The sequence below is a fragment of the Alosa pseudoharengus genome, unplaced genomic scaffold (genome assembly GCF_046254945.1).
Source record: "Alosa pseudoharengus isolate Yale_2024_CS ecotype anadromous, Long Island Sound unplaced genomic scaffold, YU_APseudo_1.1 YU_APseudo_1.1_scf_2, whole genome shotgun sequence".
NCBI lineage: Eukaryota > Metazoa > Chordata > Actinopteri > Clupeiformes > Clupeidae > Alosa > Alosa pseudoharengus.
In genome coordinates this window covers 793060-817944 of record NW_027468663.1, presented here as the reverse complement: position 1 = coordinate 817944, position 24885 = coordinate 793060, and the positions used below count along the sequence as shown (strand labels likewise).

Below are 24885 nucleotides of genomic sequence, written 5' to 3'. Positions count from 1 at the left end.
ATATAACGGATATAGAGGATTCACACTACTTTCTAATATGTCGATAAAGTCAATGGGTGGATTACGATCTATGGATAGATGGTGCTGTTGCTGATCTAGTTAATCTACCCATCCATGGACAGGAAATTGCTTCCATACAAACGCCTATGGCCATTGTTTTGTGATTTTTTATATTGCGCTATTATATTTTCGCAACGTCTTTGGCACATTCCTGCCGTGGTGAAATTTTACATGTTTTTAAAATGCTTTAAAATTAAGGTGCTCCAAATGAAATGCATGTCTCACAATAAAAGAGAAGGCAATAAAATGCACTTGAAATAAAGGCCTGCCTCAAATAAAGGCCTGTGATTTGCGCAGCTTTAGTAAATAAAAGACCCCGGCCATAATTTGAGGATTTAATAGTCTGTCTCCTAAACATTTCTCACCCGTTAAACAGACATGCATGAAAACATTTGAAAACAAAACTCAGCCATAGGTTATTTGAGAATGATGACTCTCTTCAGCATTGTCCTAACCGTTAAAATGAGGCAGATAAGGTTGGTAAGATTATGCAGGCTGTTACCATTGACCGATACTCGCGCGCACACACACACATACAATATACGCCGGAGGCTTTAGACTAGAGGTATTCAATTAAACTTCACCGAGGTCCAGTTACTGAAAATGTCCTCAAGCAAAGGTCCGGAGCATCATAATGTTTAAAATGCGTGTATAGGCTATATAGGCCTATATATATATATTTGGATGGATAGATGAATGGATGGCTGTTTAATTTGAAATAAAATTAGTAGCCTAAAAGGCAACATTCGAAATGAGGAGAAATAAGGCAAGATAAGAGTAGGCCCTAATTAGGGAAGAAAAACTGAGTAGCCTTGGCTATTTTAAGATCTTACCATGAACTTAAAATAAGATTTGAGCTGAGACAAGGATGGATATATTCCACAGCTGGTTCCTTGAACCCATCAATCAACAAGTTTAATTATATTTTTTTTATGTTGACCAGAAATCCTGGAAACCTTTAAGGAACATTGCGTTGTTGGGCAGTGCATGGATGTGTTAAAGAAGCCCTATGCAGGTCTGGTTATTCCTTCGCTGTTTCTGGGTTTTCGCCTGATTTGGGGTCACATTTTTCACGACATAGCTCCCCCCCTGTAGCTTCGGTAGCAAGTGACTGCTACGCTAAACCCCCACTAGCTAGCGAGCTAGCCATCAAGAAACCAAGCTAAACACTTACAGGGCTCACAATAAAACGGTCGAGCAAACACATTGTTCAAGAGACTATCAAACCACATTACAAAAAAGAAGTTCACCCAAGGGTAGGCTACTTACAATTTCAACAGCAACAAAGCCAAGTCAGAGTCCGTTTTGCAGTCTTCTTAGAAACTACAATCTGACTACATTTTCGAGACGCGATTGGATACTTCCGCTGAGTCACATCCGGATTTGTTCGGGACTGGACCAGAAAGTTGCATATTCGCTTTTTCTGCGAAGAAGCACTAGGGGGAGACGAAGCACCCACCAAACGACCCAAAAAGTGTTGTAGAACCATCAGAACGACTCTCAACCTGCATAATTAAGGTCATTTTTGCTCAAATTGTTGCATTGGGCTTCTTTAAGATTGTGGTGGATCAATCATATTGCCCTCTTAATTAAATCGTAAATATTCTGTGGTCTCAGTTCACTGTTGAATGGGTAGGCCTAGCTTCAAATTGCCGCTAGGTGCTTCAAATTGGCGCTTTTAACAATCACCTGTCTCAGAATATGAAGAAGAGTCGGTCCAGGGTAATTCCGTGCAAAACTGTCACACCCATAACGGCAACACAATGCCATGGTAGCCTATTTATTTGACGTTATGGACGTGACAGTTTTGCGTGGTAATTGCCTTTGGTAATTGTTATATAAAGCTCTGTTCTCGCTGTCTAGCTTTCTCCCCTTTGAGCAATCCATGATTTGAAAATAACTTACTTATCGCTAACATATCCATCTGATTGTTTCTTGTCCTGTCTCCTCTCCTTGCTCGTTTTCCCTGTCAGGCTAGTGAGTTTCTTCACCATAGTAACTTTACTCACTGACTTGACTTTTCAGAATGCACAGATTTCACTGGCTGAGTAGCAGCAAGCGATATGATTCCTGAAGCTACTGAAGTATATGCTATCCAAAGCTACGAAACATTTAGTGCAGCTTTGAAATCTTCCGTGAAAATATAAATTATTATGGTCCGGGTCCGGATAGGATCACGTCAGGGTCCGGACTCGGACCACTGTCCGCCATTTGACGACCTCTGCTTTAGACTATAGTCTTTCTACATGGGTTTAGTTAATGATCAGGCTATAATAATACCACACTTTATTCACAGCTCTTCACAATGCAAGTAGAACGCTCCATTGACTTGAATGGGATTTTCCAAAGTTCTAGCGGTCATTATTTTCTACTAAAGGACCTCTGAAAAAAGTAATGACTGCTGTCAATGGCAACTGAGTTTTTGCTTCTAATTCAGGTCTTTCATATCACTCCGCAACTACTGGAACTTCATTCAAAAGTGAAAAGCAGACGGTTGATCAGCTGTGTTCTAAAGAATGTTTGATTCAAGTTCAGCGTGTGTTGTTGCAAACTATTTGTTTCTCAGCAAAAGCCACGATGAACGGTAACAAATAGGCTATAGCCTAGCGTGGAGAGTTTATTGTTTCGTTTTGGCAAGTAGCCCTGTAATAAGCAGGATAATGTATAGAATGCCTCCGCTGCGCTTCGGGGTCCGGTTTGCCCTGTCGGGACTTATTTTCCCAATAATGACCAGCGTTCTATACATTACTTAATAGTGATTGGTGTAAACCGGGACATTTGTTTTGATGCTTTTTAATGAGATAGGACAGTGGAGAATGACAGGAAGCGAGTGGGAGAGAGAGTCTGGGTGGGATCCGGAAAGGACCATGGGGCGGGAATCAGACCCGGGTTGCTGGCGTACGGTGTAGGTGCCCCAGCCACGGCCGGGGCCAGTTCCGACAGGCTTTTGTCGGGACTCGGGACACGCAACTCAAAATGTTATTTTATCTTTTTTTTCTCTCTCGCTCTCTCCGAGCATTTGCTCTGTTGCTGGTTTGTCCCTCCACATCGCCCAAACTGCTTGATTGCATTGCATTCTTCACATTTTTAGCTAAATTTGCATGTACCACATCATGATTTTTGTTCTATTTTATAAATTGCTTTGCAATTACCATCGGGCCCTTGGCCGCTTTTCTTATCGCCCAGTTCACCTCAGCTTGCCACCATTCAAATTCAAATTCAAAAGGAGCTTTATTAGCATGACCATAACGTTGTACAGTATTGACAAAGCATTTGGGTCAAATACATCAAATGGGGAGGGGAGGAAGGGGAAACACACAAATCACAAATAAAACAGAATAATGATAATTGTACACAAATATGAATTATGAACTATGACAATGGAGAAGGGTGTGTGTGTGTGTCTGCATGTTTGTGTGGGCATGTGTTTGTGTGTGTGTGTCTGTGTCTGTGTGTATGTATGAGTGTATGTTCATATTTAGGTAGTGTAAGTTTCACATCAGCAGGTCCTTTCATTATGGCAGGAATATATGTATTGAGCGGCAAGGAGGAGGCATTTCTCTTTCTCTCCAGATTCACTCATTCGTCTTCATTAAGATTCCCGGTAGAATTTTCAGTCTTTTTGGCCTCTATGTGTCGAGTTACATAGTCTGTTCTTGGTCTTGGATTTTGTGAAATAAATTTCTAAATAAATGTTACTTATACTGTAGTCCGGTGCGATATGTTTTTTTCCCTCTTCATGAGGCATTTTTTGACTGATGCGACTTATAGTCTGGAAAATACGGTACCTTACCAAAAATCACTATGAGACGTATTCCCCTCAGATGGTACCTACCAGCCCCTCTGATTAAGGACTAAATGGTACATGTTCATTTTGTTATAGTTTTGTTCTACAAGAAAAGGAGTTCAGCAGTCAGCAGAGGTACTTGCCAAGGATGCCAGATTCGTTATGCGCATTGATCATAAAGAAAGGTAAATGATCTTTTAAAGTAAAATAATTACACTATCATACCTATTTCATTTCATACATGCATTTTTCAATTTTTTTAAATTAAAGTGATCATCATTGGCTGTATTTCAGGCTGGTCAAATATGCAGATTCTCTAATTGACTCTAAACTAAAAGGTTAGTGAATTCACTGTATTGAGTTTAAACTTATTCAAGTAGCTGAGCACTAGACTGTTGAAAATATATTTATTAGATGTTCCAAGACTGGAAATTAGTTCCACATTTAATCATACTGTGTAACACCACAAAACTGACCAGTCAAGAATCTGACCTCGTCTCACCTGTGAACTCATTCTGTGAAAGTTTTAACCCTCTAACCGCCCATGTCGCAATATTGCGACAAGCGTCATTACTGAATAAAACAGACGATAGACGCGAGTACAGTGTAAAATCTCATTTCTACTCTTGACCACTAGTTGGCAGACACCCAGAGCTTCGATTCAAACTCAACCTTTTTTTTCAAAGTTTTCAGGAAGCTCGCGAAAAACACGCAAGAAACACACGAAGAAGACGTGCATTTCCTCCATAGCGCGGAAGCGATGCGGGCCTTAGTTTTGCACAAATTGAAGCAGAAATACACCAAATGTTGAAAAAAAAATTCACGTGTGATGACTTCTTGGATCTGTTATTCACCTATTCTGATTCTGAAGGAGAATATCTGCCTTTTGGAGAATATGATTGATCGTCTATTGACTGAGTCACGGAGCGTCTGTGAATGGAGGTGCGTCTTTTTCGACAGTGTCCACTAAGCATACCATGCTTATTTCGACCCTCTGCCCAACATAGCCGGAGGTGCCAGTGACAATAGTGATGATAGTGTCCATAATAGACGTGGTATAGACAGCAGGGGTTGTAAAAATAGGGCTCTGAAGAACTTCAAAGTCACCCGCGATATGGAACTGATTTGACCAGGCTACTTTATTGTATAGTAGCATAGGGTTTGTGATTATAGTAATAGTTTACTATTGTTGGTTTACATGTGACTGTTTTCCTGTTCATTTGTTATGTCGGTGAAATGACAAAAAAAAGAAAGTAAAACTGCTCAAATATGTTCAACATCTAGTATTTACTGAAATGTGCATAATTCACGGTGGTTGCCATCCAGTGACGTCATAATATGCAAATTAGATGAGTAAATTTACCCCCTTCATAAACTTCTGGACATACTCAATGATTTTCACATTTACAGTAGGACTTTATCTCTGACCACTTGCAAGCCATGGCCTTTTGAAATTTTGATGTAAAAATCCAATTTATATTTTTTAAAGGGTTTAAAGGGTTAAGTTGTAAACTACTAACGGATTTTGCTGACAAGTGGATTGTGAGAAATGTATTGTTTACTTGCTGTGCATTATTAACATATCCTCCTAATCAAATGTACATAATCTGTTTCAGATTTAGTTTTGTTTGGTGTTGGATATCATCATGCAGGCATTGATGTATCTGACAGGAAAGTGATTGAAGATGCTTTTAAAAAGGGAGATCTACCTGTACTCTGTAAGTGTTTCACTATAATTATGACTATTATGTTACTATTATAAGTTATTTTCCCCCAGCAATTTTTGATTATCGATTCATGGGACTCCAAAACACAGGGGCACACGAAACATGGTGGGAATTTAGCCCCACTAGACTGATAAGGGAATAGAGGCCCTCGGGGGCCACACAGTGTTTGTGGAATAACTTGACAACCGTTTTTGTGGTATGTTGGTCTTTGGGACATGCATCAACATAGCCCATAATAGCACATACATGGTGTAGCACCACCTAATGAAAGTCATAAATGCAGAAAATGTGGTGCTTCAATTGCCAGTATGATGAAATTGGGTAAACTGCACAAAATTTGACATGTTGGATCACTACAACAACTTCTGGATGTCAACTTTCATGAAATACAGTCCATAGGGGATGCTGCCCATGGGCGTAGGTTTAGGGTGGGACGCTAGGGACTAGTCCTAATCAATATTTTGAGATGACAAAAATGTCCCCACCAATATTTTAGCGAAACCGGCTGAAACCGAAGGGGTTTATCTGACACGCACAACAGCGTCAAAGCATAGCATAGGCCTACTTCACTTTGTGGTGACACTGGCAGAAAAGTGAGAGAGTGTGTCGGTATAAGTTATCAGGGATGTCCCTTTGCCCCTCAGCATGCACATTTTACCCCTTTTGGTGCTTTGTAGATCAGCTATGCCACCAAAGAAGAAAAGGAACATTCAAAGCTTTTTCATTATGCAGAGTCTAATAGGCAAAGTAACTAGCCATACAAACTGGCAACTGGTGACCAGGCTTTCAAATGCTGATTTTATTGTGGAAAATAGCATTAACTGTTAGGATATTACCCAGGATATTGTCACAGTTAAACCTAGCTTCTGTAATCGTTCAACCAAGGTTAGGAGTCATGTTGAATAAGGGTGTGCTGCAGGACAGTCGCATAAAGCACAGAACAAAAGTTACCATGTCATTGACTGTTAATTGGGCTACCAGTCTTGCAGTCGCAATAAACAATGGATTTTCCTGTTCCTATATTCTGTTTATGTAGGCTAATGTATTTGTGAATGTAGCCTGCACAATGCAAAGAAATAAAACATAAACTATGGTACATTTCCATACTCATAGAAATTAACATCGCAAGACACTTATCTATGATCTCATCCCAGAAAGATTTTCTTTGACTTTGACTTGTTTATGTGAACTTTAATTTTATCTAATGACATAGCAAACATGATGAATTGAATCTACATATCCTTGCACTATGCGAAACTATTTTCCACTAGCCTAAAACCGTGAGACTGAATTGCGTTACTTTCCTCTTAAAGTGACAGGCACTCAATTAGACTTACAGACCACAAATGTGATGATATTAAAGAAAAGTTATAATTTAAATATAGGGGTGAACGATTTTGGAAAAAAATCTAATTGCGATTTTTCTCACCAATATTGCGATTGCGATGCGATATGCGATTATTTTTAAGCTCTTTATCTTCTGTCTTATTCAACAAAGACAAGCAATATATTATTCTATAGTATGACCAACACAAAATTAGATAAGTTAAACATAAACTGTTCTTTCCTGGAGCCCAGGCCTATGTTATGGCATTAGGTCATTGAATAAGATTGATGAATGAAATATTTTTTATTTAACTATTTGAATCACATTAGTAGACCTATATTTGTTGAACTTCCAGCCTTGTAAACATTTAAATTCTGATACGTTTCTATTTTGTTTCCATTTCATGTAGATATGATCTTCTTTCGTTAGCTAACAAATAGGTCTACATGTAGTGGCACTGACACGGCTTCTCCTTGTCCTGTGCTCTCCATACACACACACACACAGACCCGCTCCTCTCCTCTGTAGGCTACTTGCACGTGAATCGGAACAAACTACTGTAGATTGTTGTAGCGCAAATAAATGCGGCCGAATGACCGTTCGGCTCTGTGTTAACTAAAGGTTAGCATCATCAACACCGCAGCGCAATATGCATGCATGCAAATTAACTAGTTTGTTCATATCACAACAAAGCCAATCGCGGAGACAAAACTCTTTAAACAGGCAAAGTTATCAGCAGTTAGCAGCATGGTATGTAGCCTAGAGCCTTAGCTGGTAAGCTAATGTTAGAACAGCTGGGTTTTTGGTGGTTAGCTGTGTCAACTACTTGCGGATAACATTATGCATCAATTCATTACCTGTGAGATGAAATGTTTGTGCCGCCAACCCCCTTGGATATCGCAAATGCCCCCACTGTCACTGTACTCCAGTAAACAAAGTCCCCAGTGCACAGGTGAATGGCTGCTGTGCTGTGCAGCCTAAACAGTCGTGGAGTTTTAATCGTCAGCTGGACAAGTGAACGAAGTTACCAGCAAGAGTAGCAGCACAGGGGAATTATGAACTAGAACCAGGGACATGGCAGGTTCGAGCAAAAGGTAATGAAGAAGTTTATTTTTAACCAAAGTAGCTCTACTGATCAGACCTTTCTTGACACTGTTAGCTGGTCCTCTTGTTTACGTTTTTTGCTTCTTCAGTGGTCAGTGTGAAGAGTCGGTGGCCCGTCGGCAAGCGCAAGTATAAATGCGTTTTAGTGACGTCACATATTACGAATCGCAGGCTTTGCGGTTTGAAAATCGTGTTTCATCAAATCGCGATATTATCGCAAATGCAATAAATCGTTCAGCCCTATTTAAATATCAATATGATGTATTCAAATTACTAAATATGTTTAGCTATTAGTAAAAACAATAAAAAGTTCATATGAATTCCAAAATATGAAAACCTATGACAACCATCACTTTCTGTGTGTACAGTGGGCAGTGCTTCGACTTGGTCAGCTTCACTCGCGGTCCGCGCGCGGTATCACACGACTTTAATTTGTATTTTTCCAGTGACGCTGCAACAATGCTGCAACAACCCAAACAACTGGTAGATGTCTCAAGTGAGCAGGGTGTCTCGTAAAGAGAAATGGAGCCTGGAAAACCCTACACAGACTTCACTACAGATTTTAGCAGACTGGTTTAGAAATAATTTGGTTTGGTTTCAAATATATTTATTGGGAAACATTTCCTTGAAAAAGGCACTTTGTGTGGCATTACATGTTTCTTTTAGAAGACATACAGACAAATAAGAAGCAAAGACAGCGACAAAAAATATATATTACAGAAAAACCACAAACTAAAAAAGGTAAACAAAAAAGCACAACATACACAAGACATAATTCACACCACCCACCCCCTAACCCACCCTGACCCCAAGCCCAATACCCATGTCAACCCCACCCTCCCCAGGAGTGCATTGTTACAGACTTTATTGTTCAGATTCCCTATCCAGGTAAGAGACCAAAGGTTGCCAAATGTTCTCAAAATCCCTCAGTTTATCTTTTAAGATGTATCTGATTCTCTCCAGGTGAAGAGTGTCTGTCAAGTGTGTCAGCCAGTGTTTGAAGGTGGGCACCTCTTTCTTTTTCCAGTGGAGAAGGATCAGTTTTTTGCCAGTTATAGTACCATATGCCAAGAGACGCTGTTGTGCTACGTTAAGCTTTCGAAGGAACCCAGATATTCCCAGAATAATCAAAATTGGATCTGGTGCTATCTGAACTTTCAGTATCAAGGAAAAGAAGTGGAATATGTCACACCAATATTGTTGTAGTTTAGGGCATAGGGCATAACTGTGTGAAAGGGTAGCCTCCATGGATTCACATTTCTCGCATAGGGGTGATGCATCTGGGAATATTTTATGCAGCCTAGCCTTTGAATAGTGTAACCTGTGCAGAATTTTAAATTGAATTAAACAGTGTCGGGCATTAATGGAACATTCATGGATGTACTCTAGACCAGTGTTTCCCAAACTTTTTTTCTGGCGACCCACTTTTTAAAAATGACAGACCATCGCGACCCATTTCACTTCAAATCTACCCTGCAACCACCAATATTGTTTTAGGCCACAGGTTCTCCAACTTTTCTATGCCTCCCCCAACCATACATTGCTATAGGATCCCTGCTTTGAACACGGGTGTGTTGTATTTTGAGCACCATCAGCGTGAAAAGTTGGAAATGAATACTGAAAAGATACGTTTTAATGCGCATCCGAGAGTAGGGGAAATTTTCGCATGTTGTGCAGTCGTCATTCGTCAGCATAGTAAGCTGTTCCTGTATTTCTACAAAAAATGTTGAAGGCTACATTGCGTTGCAGACAAATGGGTCCATAACACTGACGTCAATTCCAATGTAAACAACAAATAACTCAAGTCGTTATATTGTATTGTTGTATTATATTATATTGTATAGTCGTTATATCAGAACAAGAGGCGTTATATCAGAACAATAGCCGGAAGAATGAGCCTTTACTTTGGAGTTAGCGAGGTAGAAAACGAGAGGAATAGTGTTTAAAATGCCCATTTAAATTGTAGACTATAAAGAAAATACAGAAATAAGAATGTGAGGAGGTTGCTATTAACTTTAAAGATTGCATCTGCAATCGAAACTCAAATTTAAACAAATTTAATGGCCTTATGTCCGGTCTATGGATGTCTGCTTTAGTTGACAGCGCGGTCACTAGATTTGAAACGGTAAAGTTGAGGAGCTGGTATCTATTAATGTTTGTGCAAATAGGCGGATTCATGTCCCTTGCAGTTTGCAACTGCGAGGAACATGGCAGGCGCCCCACAGAACGGTTTCATTTTGAGAGGTAGATGTCCATGCTGGCACCCCCTCTGCGATGCGTTCGTCCCCCAGTTTCATGCGCCAGTTTCATGAGCTTTTATGACCGTGACTGTGGTAGTTAAGGCGAGACACTACAGGTGAATAGGGTAAAATTTTTAACAAGCAGATATCACTATGAAACTTCCCCAGTTGATTACTTACATTAATATGAGAAAAAAATGTATTACAAGTTTGCTGTAATTTAATGTTTACATATGCAAATTAGGCATTATCTAATTAAATATGCGCTAATTTGCATACATTTTAAGGCACGAAAACTGAGCATTGGATACAGCCAGGTTCAAAATTATGTTTTCATTGTGTTCAGATATTAGATGGGAAAACATTTACAGAGGGATTTATGAATATCTACTTTTGTTATCCTGTAAATCAGAAAATTATGTCACTAGCCCTAAAAAATCGCTTTTTTCCATGTTTTTAGGCATAAAATGTCATGTAAGTCAGGCTAGGAATAACATATCAACAAACCCCTCTGTAGAAATCTTCGACATATAGTTAGGCATAAGTCTAGAAAGTTTGGTGTATGTACGTGCTTCTGAAGTGGAGTTTTTGAGCTCAGAGTGTGAGCAGAAACTCATTTTGAGAAAACAGCCTTGAAAGACAGCCAATGAGATTCCGTTCTCAGCCTAGACTCGCCTTTGAACTTTCGCGATTGGTTGCTGATACAAAGGAAGTGTCCATATATGGATCACATAGCGTGATACAGGGAAAACAGAGCTTTCCAACGGTAGCACACATGTTATGTTTTGGACCACGGTCGCGGGAGTGCATGCAAGGTTAGAATGCTAACTTTTGCTGAATTTAGGAGAAATATACAGGCGCGAGTAGACACAATATAATGAAATAAACACCTAATGTGTAAATCGGACTTTTTTGTTGTAGTAGTGTGATAGAATACATGCTAAGGTAACATACTAGCTCAAAATCTCGAAATTGACCAGTGCATGAAAAAACGATGTTTTCACCTGCCGTGTCTCGCCTTAACAATACATCCTAATAGAAAACTGTTAGCTTTCCTGGTATCAAATGACATCAATTAGGCCTATAACACAACATAAATTGTGCTGGCGACCCAAATAAAATCTCCTGCGACCCACCCGTGGGTCGCGACCCAGACTTTGGGAAACACTGCTCTAGACTCTCTTCCCACACGTCTAGGGATATCAGGGTTCCAAGCTCTTTTTCCCATCCTTCCTTTATACTGACCACCTTGGGAAGGGACATACTTTGTAAAGTATCATATAGTTGAGAAATTATAAAGCGTGAGTTGGCAAACATTCTAATAAAGCTCTCTAGCTTGTCTGGCTTTGCCCTTTCAAAATTAGGGAGGTGCGTTTTAACATAGTTTCTGACCTGAAGATACCTGAAAAAGTGATGCTTGGGTAAGTTGTACTTCTGCTGGAGTTGTTGGAAAGAGGCAAAAGTCCCCTCAATGTACTGGCTTCCAATATTACAGAGCCCCACTTCCTTCCAGACATTGAAAGACCCATCCAAAGTGGAGGGAGTGAAGGTGGGGTTTGTTGCTATTGGCAATAGAAATGACAGCGTGATGAAATTGAAATGTTTTTTTAGCTGTTTCCATACCCTTATTGTGTCATCAATAATAGGGTTGTGCTTATAGTATGCTCTTGACTGGCACAGGTGATAGTATAACTGCTCTTATAGAGTATGGCAAGCAATCCTCGCGTTCCATCTCTAGCCCATCAAATGGAGACGGGGTGTCCTAGCAAAGATGGTCTTTTTTAATTCTGTGTGCTTTATAGTTCCATACAAAAGGAAGGATGATAGAATCCAGTTTTTTTAAAGAAGGATTTAGTAAGGAATATAGGTAGGTTTTGAAAGAGGTAAAGTATTTTAGGAAGAAAAATCATTTTAATAGCGTTGACTCTTCCCACTAAGGAGAGTGGGAGTGTTCTCCAAAACTGAATATTGCGTTTAAGTTTCTCAAGTAGTGTAGGAAAGTTGGCACTGTATTTCTTGGTGATTACCACTCCCAGATAAGTTAAGTTGTCTTGAGTTATACGGAAGGAAAGCTGTTTGAGCCATTCCTGATTCTCGAATTGGTAGCAGCTTTTACCCCAATTGATCTTGTATCCAGAATAAGTGCCAAATGAGTGAAACACTTCCAGTATTGATGGGACAGTTATCTGAGGTTGAGTGACATATAATAAGATGTCGTCCGCGTACAAAGATATCTTATTCTCTGTACACCTTGTATTATAACCATGAATTTTGGGGTGTGATCGAATGGTTTCTGCAAGGATAGGGCAAATAGTAATGGACTAAGTGGGCACCCCTGCCTTGTGCCTCTGCCAAGTTGGAATGGAGTAGAAAGGGTCTGATTCGTAAGTATCCTAGCACAGGGGTTATTGTATAATAGTTTAATCCAGGAAGTGAACGTATGGCCACAATTGAACTTCTCCAAAACTGCAAATAAGTAAGGCCATTCGACCCTGTCAAATGCCTTTTCGGCATCCAAACTAAGAATAGCAAGGTCATGTGTGGGTGGCCTAGGGCAATGTATAATATTAAAAAGGTGTCTGAGGTTGTGAAAAGAATTCCTATTGGGGATAAACCCAGTTTGGTCCGGATGTACTAGTTTACTCATAAAGGCGTTAAGTCTCTTGGCTAATGTTTTGGCGAGAATTTTTTGATACGTATTTAATAATGATATTGGCCTATATGAGCCCACCTCTTCTGGGTCCTTCCCTTTCTTAAGGAGTAGGGTGATGGTTAGGCTTGGGTATCGAATATCGAGTATTGGTTGGAACCGGGACTATCTTTGCGATTTTCCCGGAATCGTTCAAAAGTTAAAATTTGGATTCCTAGTTTCGATTCCCAGTCCGCCGACCGGAAGAAGAAACGGCTGAACACCACACCAAGCGCATAGTTCATAGAATTAAAATTCATGGAGAAGGTCAGACTATTTCATTCAAAAGCAGGGTTCCCGCGAATCCTTAAATAGTCTTAAATACAACTGAATTTTCAAAAGAGAGGTATTAAATGTGCGTATGGGACCGCCAGCGAGTGCAAGAGAGCGAGTGATGTCTCAATCCAGTTTCGTGTATTTAAAACGCAATTGTATAAGTGACTAGGCTATTAGGCTACGGGAGGAAGTGTAGTGGTTGCAGAGTGAAGATGTTTTTCACGGGTGTGGTTAAAGGTGTGAAAACGGTAATAATACAGTAGGCCTATGTACAAAATAATATGCCGTAGCTGAGGCCAGAGAGATATACAGGTAGCCTACGTGGAATGAGAAAGCCTACGGTAGAATGAGCGGGAGAAAGAGCGATAGGTTGGCCATACGTTCGGATTTAGGCCGGACATATTGATTTTAAAAGCCCTGTCCGGCGTCCGGCGCAGCCTCAAGCCGGACGCTCATTTGTTCTCCTTTTTGGAGTTGCGCTTGGCATCTAAAATCGTTGCTCGGATGCAGCATCGTTTCACAAACTATGGACGCGAAGACTGCTGCTCAAATTATGTGCAGTGCGTCGCAATCAGGAGGAAATACTGTATGTTAAGTTGATTATGTTTGCATCTTTCCAGCGTGTGTTGCTGGCCTAGCCTGGAAGAAAATGTTATAGCCTACCTGTAATATCTGCCAGCAGCTTGCTTGCCAGCGTTTCCCAGTAGGCTAGGCCTACTTAGCAAAAGTTGTGAACTATAACCGCATATTTTTTGAATGTCGGCGACTGGCTACATAAAAAAAAAACGTGCGTTCATAATACGTGCGTGCTTAAGATGAAACCAGCAGTTTTCAGCAGGATCACGCGAGGAGGACCTGTCTCTTAATTAATTTAAAACAAGTCAATGGTTTTACGATGTTTCAGTCAAGCTTTGGTTGGTTTAGATACAACTGGTATGCAAAATGTAAAGTAGTGGATTAACTTTAATTTGCTGTGCTGCATATTGGACAATAGATGCACATAGTACATTATATAAAGTAGGCTTATTAAAATATGTAAATAGCTTAGTCTAACTTTGACAAAATATTGAAGGGAATCCAGTCCAGTGCACATGTCTTTGGCAAGTAGCCTAGGCTACTACAGACACAGGTGAAGAACAGTCAGTCTCAGCAGTAAGCAAAACCACAGCCAGCTTCAAAAGCAAGCAGCCCAGACCCTAAAATTGGGCATTTATAGCTTTGAAGGTAATTCACACACAATTATTTTTCTTTCGCCAAAATATATTTGGTAACTTCTGTAGACATCCAAAATGGAGTGGGGGTTAAAATTAGTAGGGGGAAAAAACTATTGCATAAAGTCATATATATCTTTTTGCCGTGGTATAGTCTTAAGTTTCATTTAGATGTCTTGAAAAGGTCTTAAAAGTCTTTAAATTTGCACTTGAAAATGTGCAGATACCCTGAGAAAGACCGTTGGTTAGCTTGCTCATTTAAAATATCCTAAACTTTTTTTGACCCTGCCTCTTAAAAAAATCGGAATCGAGAATCGTTAGGAACCGGAATCGAAATAAGAAATCGGAATTGGAATCGGAATCGTTCAAATTCAAACGATACCCAACCCTAGTGATGGTGGCCTCAGTCAGCGTCTGTGGCAATATGCCATCCTCATATGACTTTGTGTATAATTTACGTAAATAAGGAACCAGCAGCCCACCAAACTTCTTGTAAATCTCATTACTTAGCCCATCAGGGCCTGGGCTTTTACCATTAGTCAGTGACCCTATAGAGGCTAGTACTTCCTCACATGTAATGTCTGCATTTAAGACCTTTTGCTCCTCTTCACTTAAAGGAATACGCCACCCCTAGGTGAAATTGGGTCTCTCCCCGCAGTCCCTAGAGTTGGATGAGTGAGCCAAAGCGTTTTATAGCCAACCCAGCCATTGTCCTAATCTAGAAACGGCCCGGTTAGCTTTACCTTAGCGTAGTCGCTGTAAAAGTGAATCAAATAACTCAAGATTTTTTATAATTATTTCTCGTAACCTGTACATTCACGTCGAGTACAAATATCAATGCAAATTAACACGAAGGGATTTACTAGACCAATTTAGATTTGGAACTATTTTCGGGCATAGCACCGGCAAAGCACCGCTGCCAGGCGCAAAGACATCACGCAGCATCTGTAAACCTCAACTTCCGGCAATACACCAGCGTGACTACCAAGTTCTCTGCTACTAGGCTGACACTGACAGGTGGGCTTTCTCTATGAGTTCTAATGGCGATGAATATGGAAGATTAACACGATAGACGAAGATGATGACTTCGACTACCAAGATCCAAGACCCTACCTTTTCGAACCTGAGTTCACTGAAGAGGAGTTGCGAGCTTTGGATCTGGGAAGACAGGACGTTGCGACTGGTCAAGGCGAGTCGGATGAGCGAACGAGAGCAAACACGAACTGGTGGTGTGAGTGTGGAGTGTGCCAACCCATGCCGACTGACAGGTAACGGTAAAAGGTAAAGTCGTCATATTGTCAATAGGGTGAAACGGCAGCCTAATGAAGTTATACAATAAAAGTGGAAGCGGCAATGTGAGTCGGACTAACGTTTCAGTTATAACGTTAGCAACGTATAACCTAAGGAAGGATAGAAATAGCCTACTTACAGGCATGGATGATGAACACTGTTATGCCTCTGTACTGAAAATGGATTGGACGGCCGTATCCATCAGATGTAACAGCATTTTCCTCATAGCATACTGCATTTTCTCTTCGTAGTCCTCCGGTTTGAAATGCTCCTCGCAAACACGATACTGATTGATTTTATCCACTGGAGTTGTTGCAGGAATGCCAGGGCAGCAAGCCAAAGATTTCTTCGTTCCACTGGGTTTGGAATTCTGTGAAACATTATGTTCGTGTATGTCCTCTGCTTGTTACCGCAGCCCTTCACACAGCAAGTAGCCATTTTTCTCCAGTAGATGTGAAACCAAAGTCCTTCGGTGAAACTAACTTCAAAATACTAACGCTGGTGTATTGCTGGAAGTTGAGGGTTTTCAGATGCTGCGTGATGTCTTTATAAAATAAAGTTTCATAAAATTGCTTGAACCGGTCGTTAATGTCTTGATGGGAGGTCAAAGCTATACCCTCTCCTGATTTGACTTTGTGAATAGCCCTGTCATTTTCAATTTTCCGTAATTGCCTCGCTAATAATTTATGTGGTTTATCACCAAATTCAAAGTATTTTTGTTTAGCAAAGGTAAAGGCTCTGCAAATTCTGTCAGACAGTATTTTATTCAGCTTGTATTTGAGTGCTGTAATTTCTGTGTGTTTTTCCAGAGAGGGTTGTTGAGCATTATCCATATCCAACTGATGCGTTCTTCTAATTCTAATTGTGTTGCTTTATTACGCTTTTTGAGGGATGACTGGAAAGAGATAATGCAACCCCTCAGGTAAGTCTTAAAGGTTTCCCATAGTAGAGTGGGAGAAATGTCATCTTTATCATTGGTTTCAAAAAAAGAGTTTTATGTGTGTTTCTAAATATTCACAAAACTTGACATCCGTAATAAGTTGAGGGTTAAATCTCCAACTTCTATGGTTAGGAATATTTTCAGAGAGCTTAAGCATAAATTACACTGGACTATGGTCAGAAATAATAATATTGTGATACTTGGAATTATACGAGAGTGGTAATAATTTGCCATCAACTAGAAAAAAGTCTATCCTTGTATAGACATTGTGTACTTTGGAATGAAAGGAATACTCTCTGCCAGAGGAGTTAGAGATCCGCCATATATCAAACAGATTCATATTTTCAGTGTATGATTTTACAAGGTTGCATGCTTTGGAAGGTTCCGCTCTCGAGGTAGTAGATCTATCTAGGTAAGTGTCCAACACAAAGTTAAAGTCACTGCCAATGACTAAATTAGTGCTAGAGATGTCTGGTATTAAGTTTAGGACCTTTCTAAAAAAACTCTGGGTCGTCATTATTTGGACCGTATATATTCAGTAGAGTTATTGGGGTAGAATGAATTTCCCCCACAAGAATGACATATCTTCCATCCCTGTCAGTTATTCAGGGTACCCGCGGAGTCTTAAAAGTATTAAAAAGTATTAAATTTCATTTTCCTAAATTAAGGCCTTAAAAAGTATTGAATTTCACCTCAAAGTCTGAAATTTTTTCACGGATCAGTAGATTTAGTCTAATATCCTCACGTAGCGTAAATCACAAGGATTAAAGTTCTCCGTCGTACGATGGATTTCCGTCAATTTGATTTTAGAAATGTCATATTTGAGATCGATGCAGATCCGGTGAGAGAAAAAAAAGGAGGGGGGGGTCTATCACCTTTTTTTTCCCTTTTTTTAAGGCAACTACAAATATTAGGTCCGATGAATGAATGTGTGTGATGGTAAATGTTTAAAGACCTAATAGTGTTCTTGAGAACTTTCTGTGTCTCAGAGATCGCTCAAGAAAATAAGTCAGCCATGAGTTTCGCTTTGTTTATGTTGTAGCTACACGCTTGTCTCATTGGCCTGGGGCGGTTGCTTAAAAAAAAAAACACGTCTGGAGTTTCTTCTTATAGAGCATATTCACCTCCGTTGCTCAGCAAAACGCCTTCCTGTTACGTCCTGTTATCACTGAGTTACAGGCGATAACCGATTTTTGATGGTCACAAGTTTACTTCATTAGCGGTTTATTTTTTTGATTATTAAAGAGTGTTTTTCATTTAAAGGTATGACTTTGTGCTGCTTTGCGCCACAGCCACACACTGTGATAACGTTCTTAAATCAATCTTTCCCGTGAGCTTGCATGCTACCAGTCCTTCCTTTTCAAATGTGTTGCGCCTTTTTGCACAATTTCACAAATAATCATATGTGATTAATAATATGACAAATAATCCCTGTGCACGGGGACCGAAACAATGCATGCCAACTTTTTCCGTGTTTATCACGTATTTTAACTTTCCCCCGCTGTCTTGCCGTTTTAATGTTTTCCCGTAGAATATCCCATATTTTAATACTCTCATAACAGCCCTGCCATCGGGCCTGTCTCTGTGTTGCCCTGTTGCTACCCCTTGCCCTTCCAACGAAACAGATGTCTTCAAATCATCGTTTTCCTTGCTTGAAGGCGAACTTAGAGTGATGTTAACCTATTTAAGTTTAACAGCGTGATTGTCGTGAGAGCACGATTCATTGGCGCTTGCTTGTTCGGCCTTATGTCTACGTGCGCACCTGAGGCTCAGCTACTAGAGAAATAATTTCCCCTGTTTGTATGTTCACTCCAAGTTGGCCTACCATAACTTACCAACTCTGCACTGTAGACCCTAACTGGCTATTTATATTTTTCTGTGAAATAAGCAAATGTATTTGTTCAACTTTATGAAGCAGAATTACGCACTAGGCTACTTGGAACATAACACATTTGACAAAGGACAGATGATTAATTTATTTTCAATTGGGCATGCCGTGCCGTGTCGTCCACAGCTCTTCAGTTCTGACAAAGCCGAAATTACTCCTTTTGAAACAATGAGTGCGCGTGTTTGTATGGTTATATTGCTTGACAGGGGGGGATCCCAAGCAGCTTTCAGCCATAAGGCTACTTTGAGAACATTTCCTAATTCACCCGACACTAATATTCAAAATGTTGAAAACTATTTCGGCATAGCCTATAAGCAGTTTAATTAAATGTAATGTTAGTTATAAACAACCGGGCTACTTGGTGAGGCTTGGCCTCACAGATGCGCTCGTGCCTTAGATGGCAAGAAAAATCTTCACAATATAGGCCTATTAACTGACCACCCGATTCACGTTGACTGGGGGGCAGAGGGGGCCATCAGACATTTGTGGCCAGTTAATCCGGCCCTGCCCCAACAAATCACACCTTCCCACCAGCTGTGACAGCTTAAAAGAAGTCGAGAGGAGTCCTAACTCACAGACCTAATCACAAACCGGTTTTGTGGCATTTCGCCTGTTTTGAAATCCTATGCGGCTACAGGAGCTTCCAATCGTGAGGAAGCAATTTTGCATTGTAGGCAACATGCAATAACGCCACCAACAACAACCAAAACTAGGCTACTCGTTGTCAACATGTAAATTAAATGTAACATTATTGTGAATCAAATTAAAATGTTTTCTTTTGCAAACGTAGACATAGGCATAGTAACAGATTAATTTAATAATGTTACAAAGATACTACATCCATCTGTATGTTTCATTAGGCTACTAGGCTATTTGTTTTGCCTTACTCTTGATTCATTTAGGCTAGGCCTTTTTATTCAGTTATTCATCATCTTCCGTCCTTGTGTAGCGCACGCATTCTCAGACCTGTCACCTGCCACTCTTTGTAAGGGAGGTGTTTGGAATCATTCCGGCGTTACAATCATCAGCCAATCAAGGTGGTCACTTCAGTCAAGCTCGTGCATGAGTAATAACGTCATCCATAGCAACAAAGACTCACTCACTCTTAGTCAAAGATTCTAGAGCGCTCAGCTCCAGAATCTGTTCAGGAGTTGTCATTTTCCCTTACTAAGAGTAGGTCTGAAAGGCTTTGTGAATAACTTAATAAGAGAAACTCCTAGCTAAAATATTTTATTGCTATTTAGGAGTAGCCTACTCCTAGTGGTAAGATAAAAGGCTTTGTGAATATGGCCCTTGGTGTCTAACCCAATGCATAGCATTGCTACCAACCTCCCTGCTTAACTCACCACAACTTTGTAGGTCTTGTCCCTCATGCTGGCCCTTACAAAACCCACAAGCTGACTCTCGGACACACAACAGTCAATAATGTGACCCGATTTAAAGTGGCTTTCACCCCTTTGGACACTGACTAACTGACTAGCATGTTAGCATTGCTAACATTGTTAGCATTTTTAGCAAAACTGCTAAAAATGATTAGCTAAGTAACATAGTTAGCATGTTATCATGCTAGTTAGCATAGTTAGCATGTTAACATTGTTGGCATGCTAGTTAGCATAGTTAGCATAACTATTAAAAATGATAAGCTAAGTTAGCTAAGTAACATGGTTAGCATAGTTAACATTGTTAACATAACTGCTAAAAATGAATAGCTAAGTTAGCTAAGTAATATGGTTAGCATGTTAGCATTCTTAATATTTTAGTATACCTACTATAAATTATTAGCTAAGTTAGCTAAGTCACATAGTTAGCATTGTTAACATAGTTAACAGCATTAGCATTATTAACATTTTGAAAAAAACTGCTAGAAAACATTAGCTAAATTAACTAAGTTAAGTAACTTGGTTAGCATTATTATCTTTGTTAGCATAGTTAGCATACTGCTAGCAAACGTTAGAGCCATTCCAACTGTCAGTTATCGTCAACTATCTACCTAAATAATTTAACCATTTAAACTATCCACCTATTTAACTGTTCAGTCATTCCAACTATATTAAACCTCATCTACCTAGCAACCAATATAGTTTGTTTTTATTCTGTATGATATTTTACATCATATTTTTGCATTTTCATGCACTGTATTTCCTTCAGGAAATGCTTTTCTAGTTTAGTTATTGAGTTCGTAGGCTGGGATTACTCTCGGCTACAATTATATTTAATGGAAGCCTCCTTATTTTTCAGAAGGGGCGGCAGACAGAGCGATGCACAGGGGCAGAGCGATGCACAGTGGCTGAAAGTGGTACTAAAGCTTCACGCAGCTTCATGCCTCTTAATGCGTGACTGAAGTGGTCATTTGAAAGCGATGCCCACTTTATGTAGAGGGTCAATCAAATTCTATGATTGCCACTGATGTAAATGATCACACAATATTCAATATTACTGATGGCGTCAAGGTGGTGGGTGCCCCCAAACTAAATAATTGTTTTAAAAATCGCAAAAGGACGACAAAAGTATCGAAAAGAGGCCAAAAGTACCGAAATCGAGATTTTTCACTTGCTATTGGTATTGAAACAATAATGTTGATATCGTGACAACAGGAGTTTGGGATGTGTCCCCACCAAAGCTGAGACCAAACCTACGCCCTTGATGCTGCCATTTTAAATTTCTACATCTCAAGAACTGCTTCAGTTATGATTTTCAAATTTGGTATGTTTACACTTTGCCACATTTGCTCACATGTCCTTAAGTTTAATTTGGCTCACTTAACAAAATGGCCAATCAAACCTCAGCAACCAAAACTATTTGGGGCTAACATCTTGTGATGTGAAGGTTCAAAGTTAATGATGTTTGACCTTTTCACATTACTACCACATTCTTCAGATTGTGAATTCCATTAAAAAATTCCATCCATAGGGGGCTCTGCAAAATATAAATAAACTGTACACTAACCAAGCTGTTTGTATACAACACACCATTATAATAGTAGCCTAATTTGAAACATGTTTAACTTTAAATGAATATGCTATGATATCTATACAATATAATTAGCAATAAGCTAATAAGTGTCATAGGTAAGCTACATATCGTGTCAACATTATAGCTATATCAGATTTAAGTAGAAGCAGAGCTTAACATTGTGAAACACATGGCCCTCAGTTTCAGAAACTGTCACATTAGAGAGTGTAGTAGCAACAGACCTCAGGCTCTATCTTGGCAATCTAAAACTCTGTTATCTGTTACTGTTATCACGACGCAAAGCATACTCCTATCTTACACTAACAAACAGGTGACTGCATATCACAGCTAGGCCTACCTTTTAAACTTCAGATCTACACTTTAATCTACATCATTACGAAAATAGAAAAACTTTGGCATCCGCATGTAAGCATCCCAAGTACCACACACAGACATAAATAATAATTATTAGATTAGATTGTTGCACTGTTTATGTCTGTGCCACTTAAGAAGACGTTTGAACATAAGAAAGAGGTCGAGTAGGCTAAGAAAGTAAGGAAATGTGTAGGCTTAAATAACATATAAGTAAGTTGGTTAATTTATTCTAAGTTGTAATTCCCCTATGTCCTGTTGGTGACCTCAGTGAGAAGTGCCTATTAAGATGCTCTTAGCCGATAACGAGAACTCTGGAGCACTCGTAGTTCTACGAGTGTTTTCACAACGCTCTTAAGCTACGATGGTTTCGGGAAACAGTCAGCAAATCTTAAGACGTTCTTAAGAGGGACTTTACAATGCTCTTAGGCTTACGATGCTTTCGGGGAACTGGGCCCTGGTCTATAGCAAAAGGTGCATATGAAGCACAGCTGAAGACGCACTGTCACAAGATGTACAGTTATGTGCAGAATAATAGCAGTGTGTTTTTAAAAATTGAATAAAGCTCGAAATCCTTAGAATAGTTAATTCCATAATATCAATGCATTGGGAACACTGCACATTCAATTTCAAATCAAAATATGACCAAAATTGATCAAGTTTGTGTTATACCTTTACAGAAAGTGAAGAAAAAGGAATGTTGAAAAAATAGCAGTGTTTGCATTTTTCTTTACAAACTCAAACATTTACTGTCGACCAACTACTGGCACCTGTGAACAGGTATTCCAGCCCAGGACGATTGAACTACATTCCACAATTCCTCTGCATTTTTTGGGTTTTGCCTCAGAAACAGCATTTTTGATGTCACCCCACAAGTTTTCTATAGGATTGAGGTCTGGGGATCGGGCTGGCCACTCCATAACGTCAATCTTGTTAGTCTGGAACCAAGACTTTGCTAGCTTACTGGTGTTTTTTGAGTCATTGTCTTGTTGAAACACCCATTTCAAAGGCATTTCCTCTTCAGCATAAGACAACATGACCTCTTCAAATGTTTTGATGTATTGAAATTGATCCATGATCTCTGGTGTGCGATAAATAGGTCCAACACCACAGTATGAGAAACATCCCCATAACATGAATTGCGCACCTCCATGCTTTACTGTCTTCACAGTGTACTGTGGCTTTTATTCAGTGCATGGGGGCTGCAGGCAGTTTGTCCAACGACCCACATGCACCGAATTCAAGCCACAGTACACTGAAGACAGTAAAGCATGGAGGTGTACAATTCTGCACCTCCATGCACACTTTCTGTAAAGGTATAAAACAAACTTGATACATTTTGGTCAGGTTTTGATTTGAAATTGAATGTGCAGTGTTCCCAATGCATTGATATTATGGAATTAACCGCTATTCTAAGGATGTTGAGCTTTATTGATTTTTTTTTAAACACACTGCTATTATTCTGCACATAACTGTAAGCAGCAACTCCTCTGCAGGATATATGTCCTTAGGTTTTTTATTCAGTTATTCGAATATTATTGGGGTAAGTGTTTCTTTTCTTCAGGCTTTCGGGCTTTTCATGTTTTCAATGGTAACCCATTGACAGTCAATAGTGAAAGTAATTAACTGTGTATGACTGTTTTGTCGAAGACTATGACACCACAGTGAAGTTAGTTTCACTTTGCAATGAGTTAAAATAATAGATGAGTGTCATGCTTGCACCAGGTCCACTCTCATTCACCGCTCCAATTGCCTTGATTACTAATCACTGTCACCTGTGCCCACTGATCACAGGGATCACTGTCACCTGTCAACTGTCCTATATAAACAGCCCCTTTCCACTCATTCCCTGTCTGGCCTCGTCTCACCAGTACAGACTCAGAACTCGTGTGTGGTTTTTCTGGTGGCTCCCAGTCGGTCTCCAGTATTTTTCCCTTGGTTCGATTAAGTGCTGATCTTTTGAGTTTTGACCATTAACCAAAAATGTCATTTGTAACGTATTCTGTTACATTACTCAATCTGAGTGTATGTGTATTGTCAGTTGGTGACACTTAGAGGCAATGCATCGCAATAACATTATTTGATCGCGAGTCTAGGCCTTTATTTGTGAATAAATGTGGGTTATTAAAAATGATAACATTTCGAAGTAGGCCTTTGTTTCTAGATAAATGGACATGCAACATGAGCAAATACTACTATGTTATGCAACAACCTATCTATAATGACAACTGTAACCTTATTAGAGGATAACAATTAAAAGGGAATATGAAACCTATACACAGCGCCGATATTTAGTTAGGCCTACACAATTGTTGATGAAGAGCTTTTCACAAAACCCGTTATAGTTATATATAGTATATAGTTTATTTCACAGGTCAAAGTCATTCAATTCAGTTTAAGTTATTTCAATATCAATATTAAAAGAGATGTATTGTGTTATATCTGTTTACTATTCTATTATGCTATTTTATATGTTCTATTCTAATATTCTATTTATTGTATTTATATATCCATATACTACTTTATATTTTTGTTCTATTTAATATCTAAGTCTAATTGTATTTTCCTTTTTAAATACTATTAATATATTATCCTAACCTTATACTATACTATATTACCTAATATCTTGTCTTATATTTATTATCCAATATTATTATATACTATAAATGAAACAAAATAAAACCCAACCCAAAACAAAATGTGAGTGCACTCAAGAAAATAATAAAGAAAAGAAAAGAAATGAAAAGGGGAAATGGTTCAGTCCAACTAGTGCAAAGTGCAATGTCCAGATCCTACCACAATCACAAGGGTAAGGGGATGTGTAGCCTAACAGGCAGTCCAAAAGGAAGGGGCAAGTTGATGTAGATGGTGACGACGGTGAATCCAAATCCAGGACGATGAGGGAAATCCAGAAGGTATCCAAGAGTTCCAGGGCAAGGCAACGGGGTTTGTTCGGGGGACAACAAAAACCAGTCTGCACAAAATTGTACAGATTCCTTATTAATTTCAATCTCTATCATAC

The 24885-nt window shown here is 39.4% G+C and overlaps 1 protein-coding gene across 1 annotated transcript in view; it reads left to right on the top strand.

Moving 5' to 3' along the window:
- Positions 1–24885, top strand: part of hfm1 (helicase for meiosis 1) — a gene marked incomplete at its 5' end in the record, with an annotated part of 281244 nt that overhangs the window by 50993 nt on the left and 205366 nt on the right. Inside the window, 3 exons of the mRNA XM_076295693.1 lie at positions 3944–4032; positions 4142–4185; positions 5464–5565. Of these exons, the coding sequence (XP_076151808.1) occupies positions 3944–4032; positions 4142–4185; positions 5464–5565 (235 nt within the window). The remainder of the gene's footprint in view (positions 1–3943; positions 4033–4141; positions 4186–5463; positions 5566–24885) is intronic.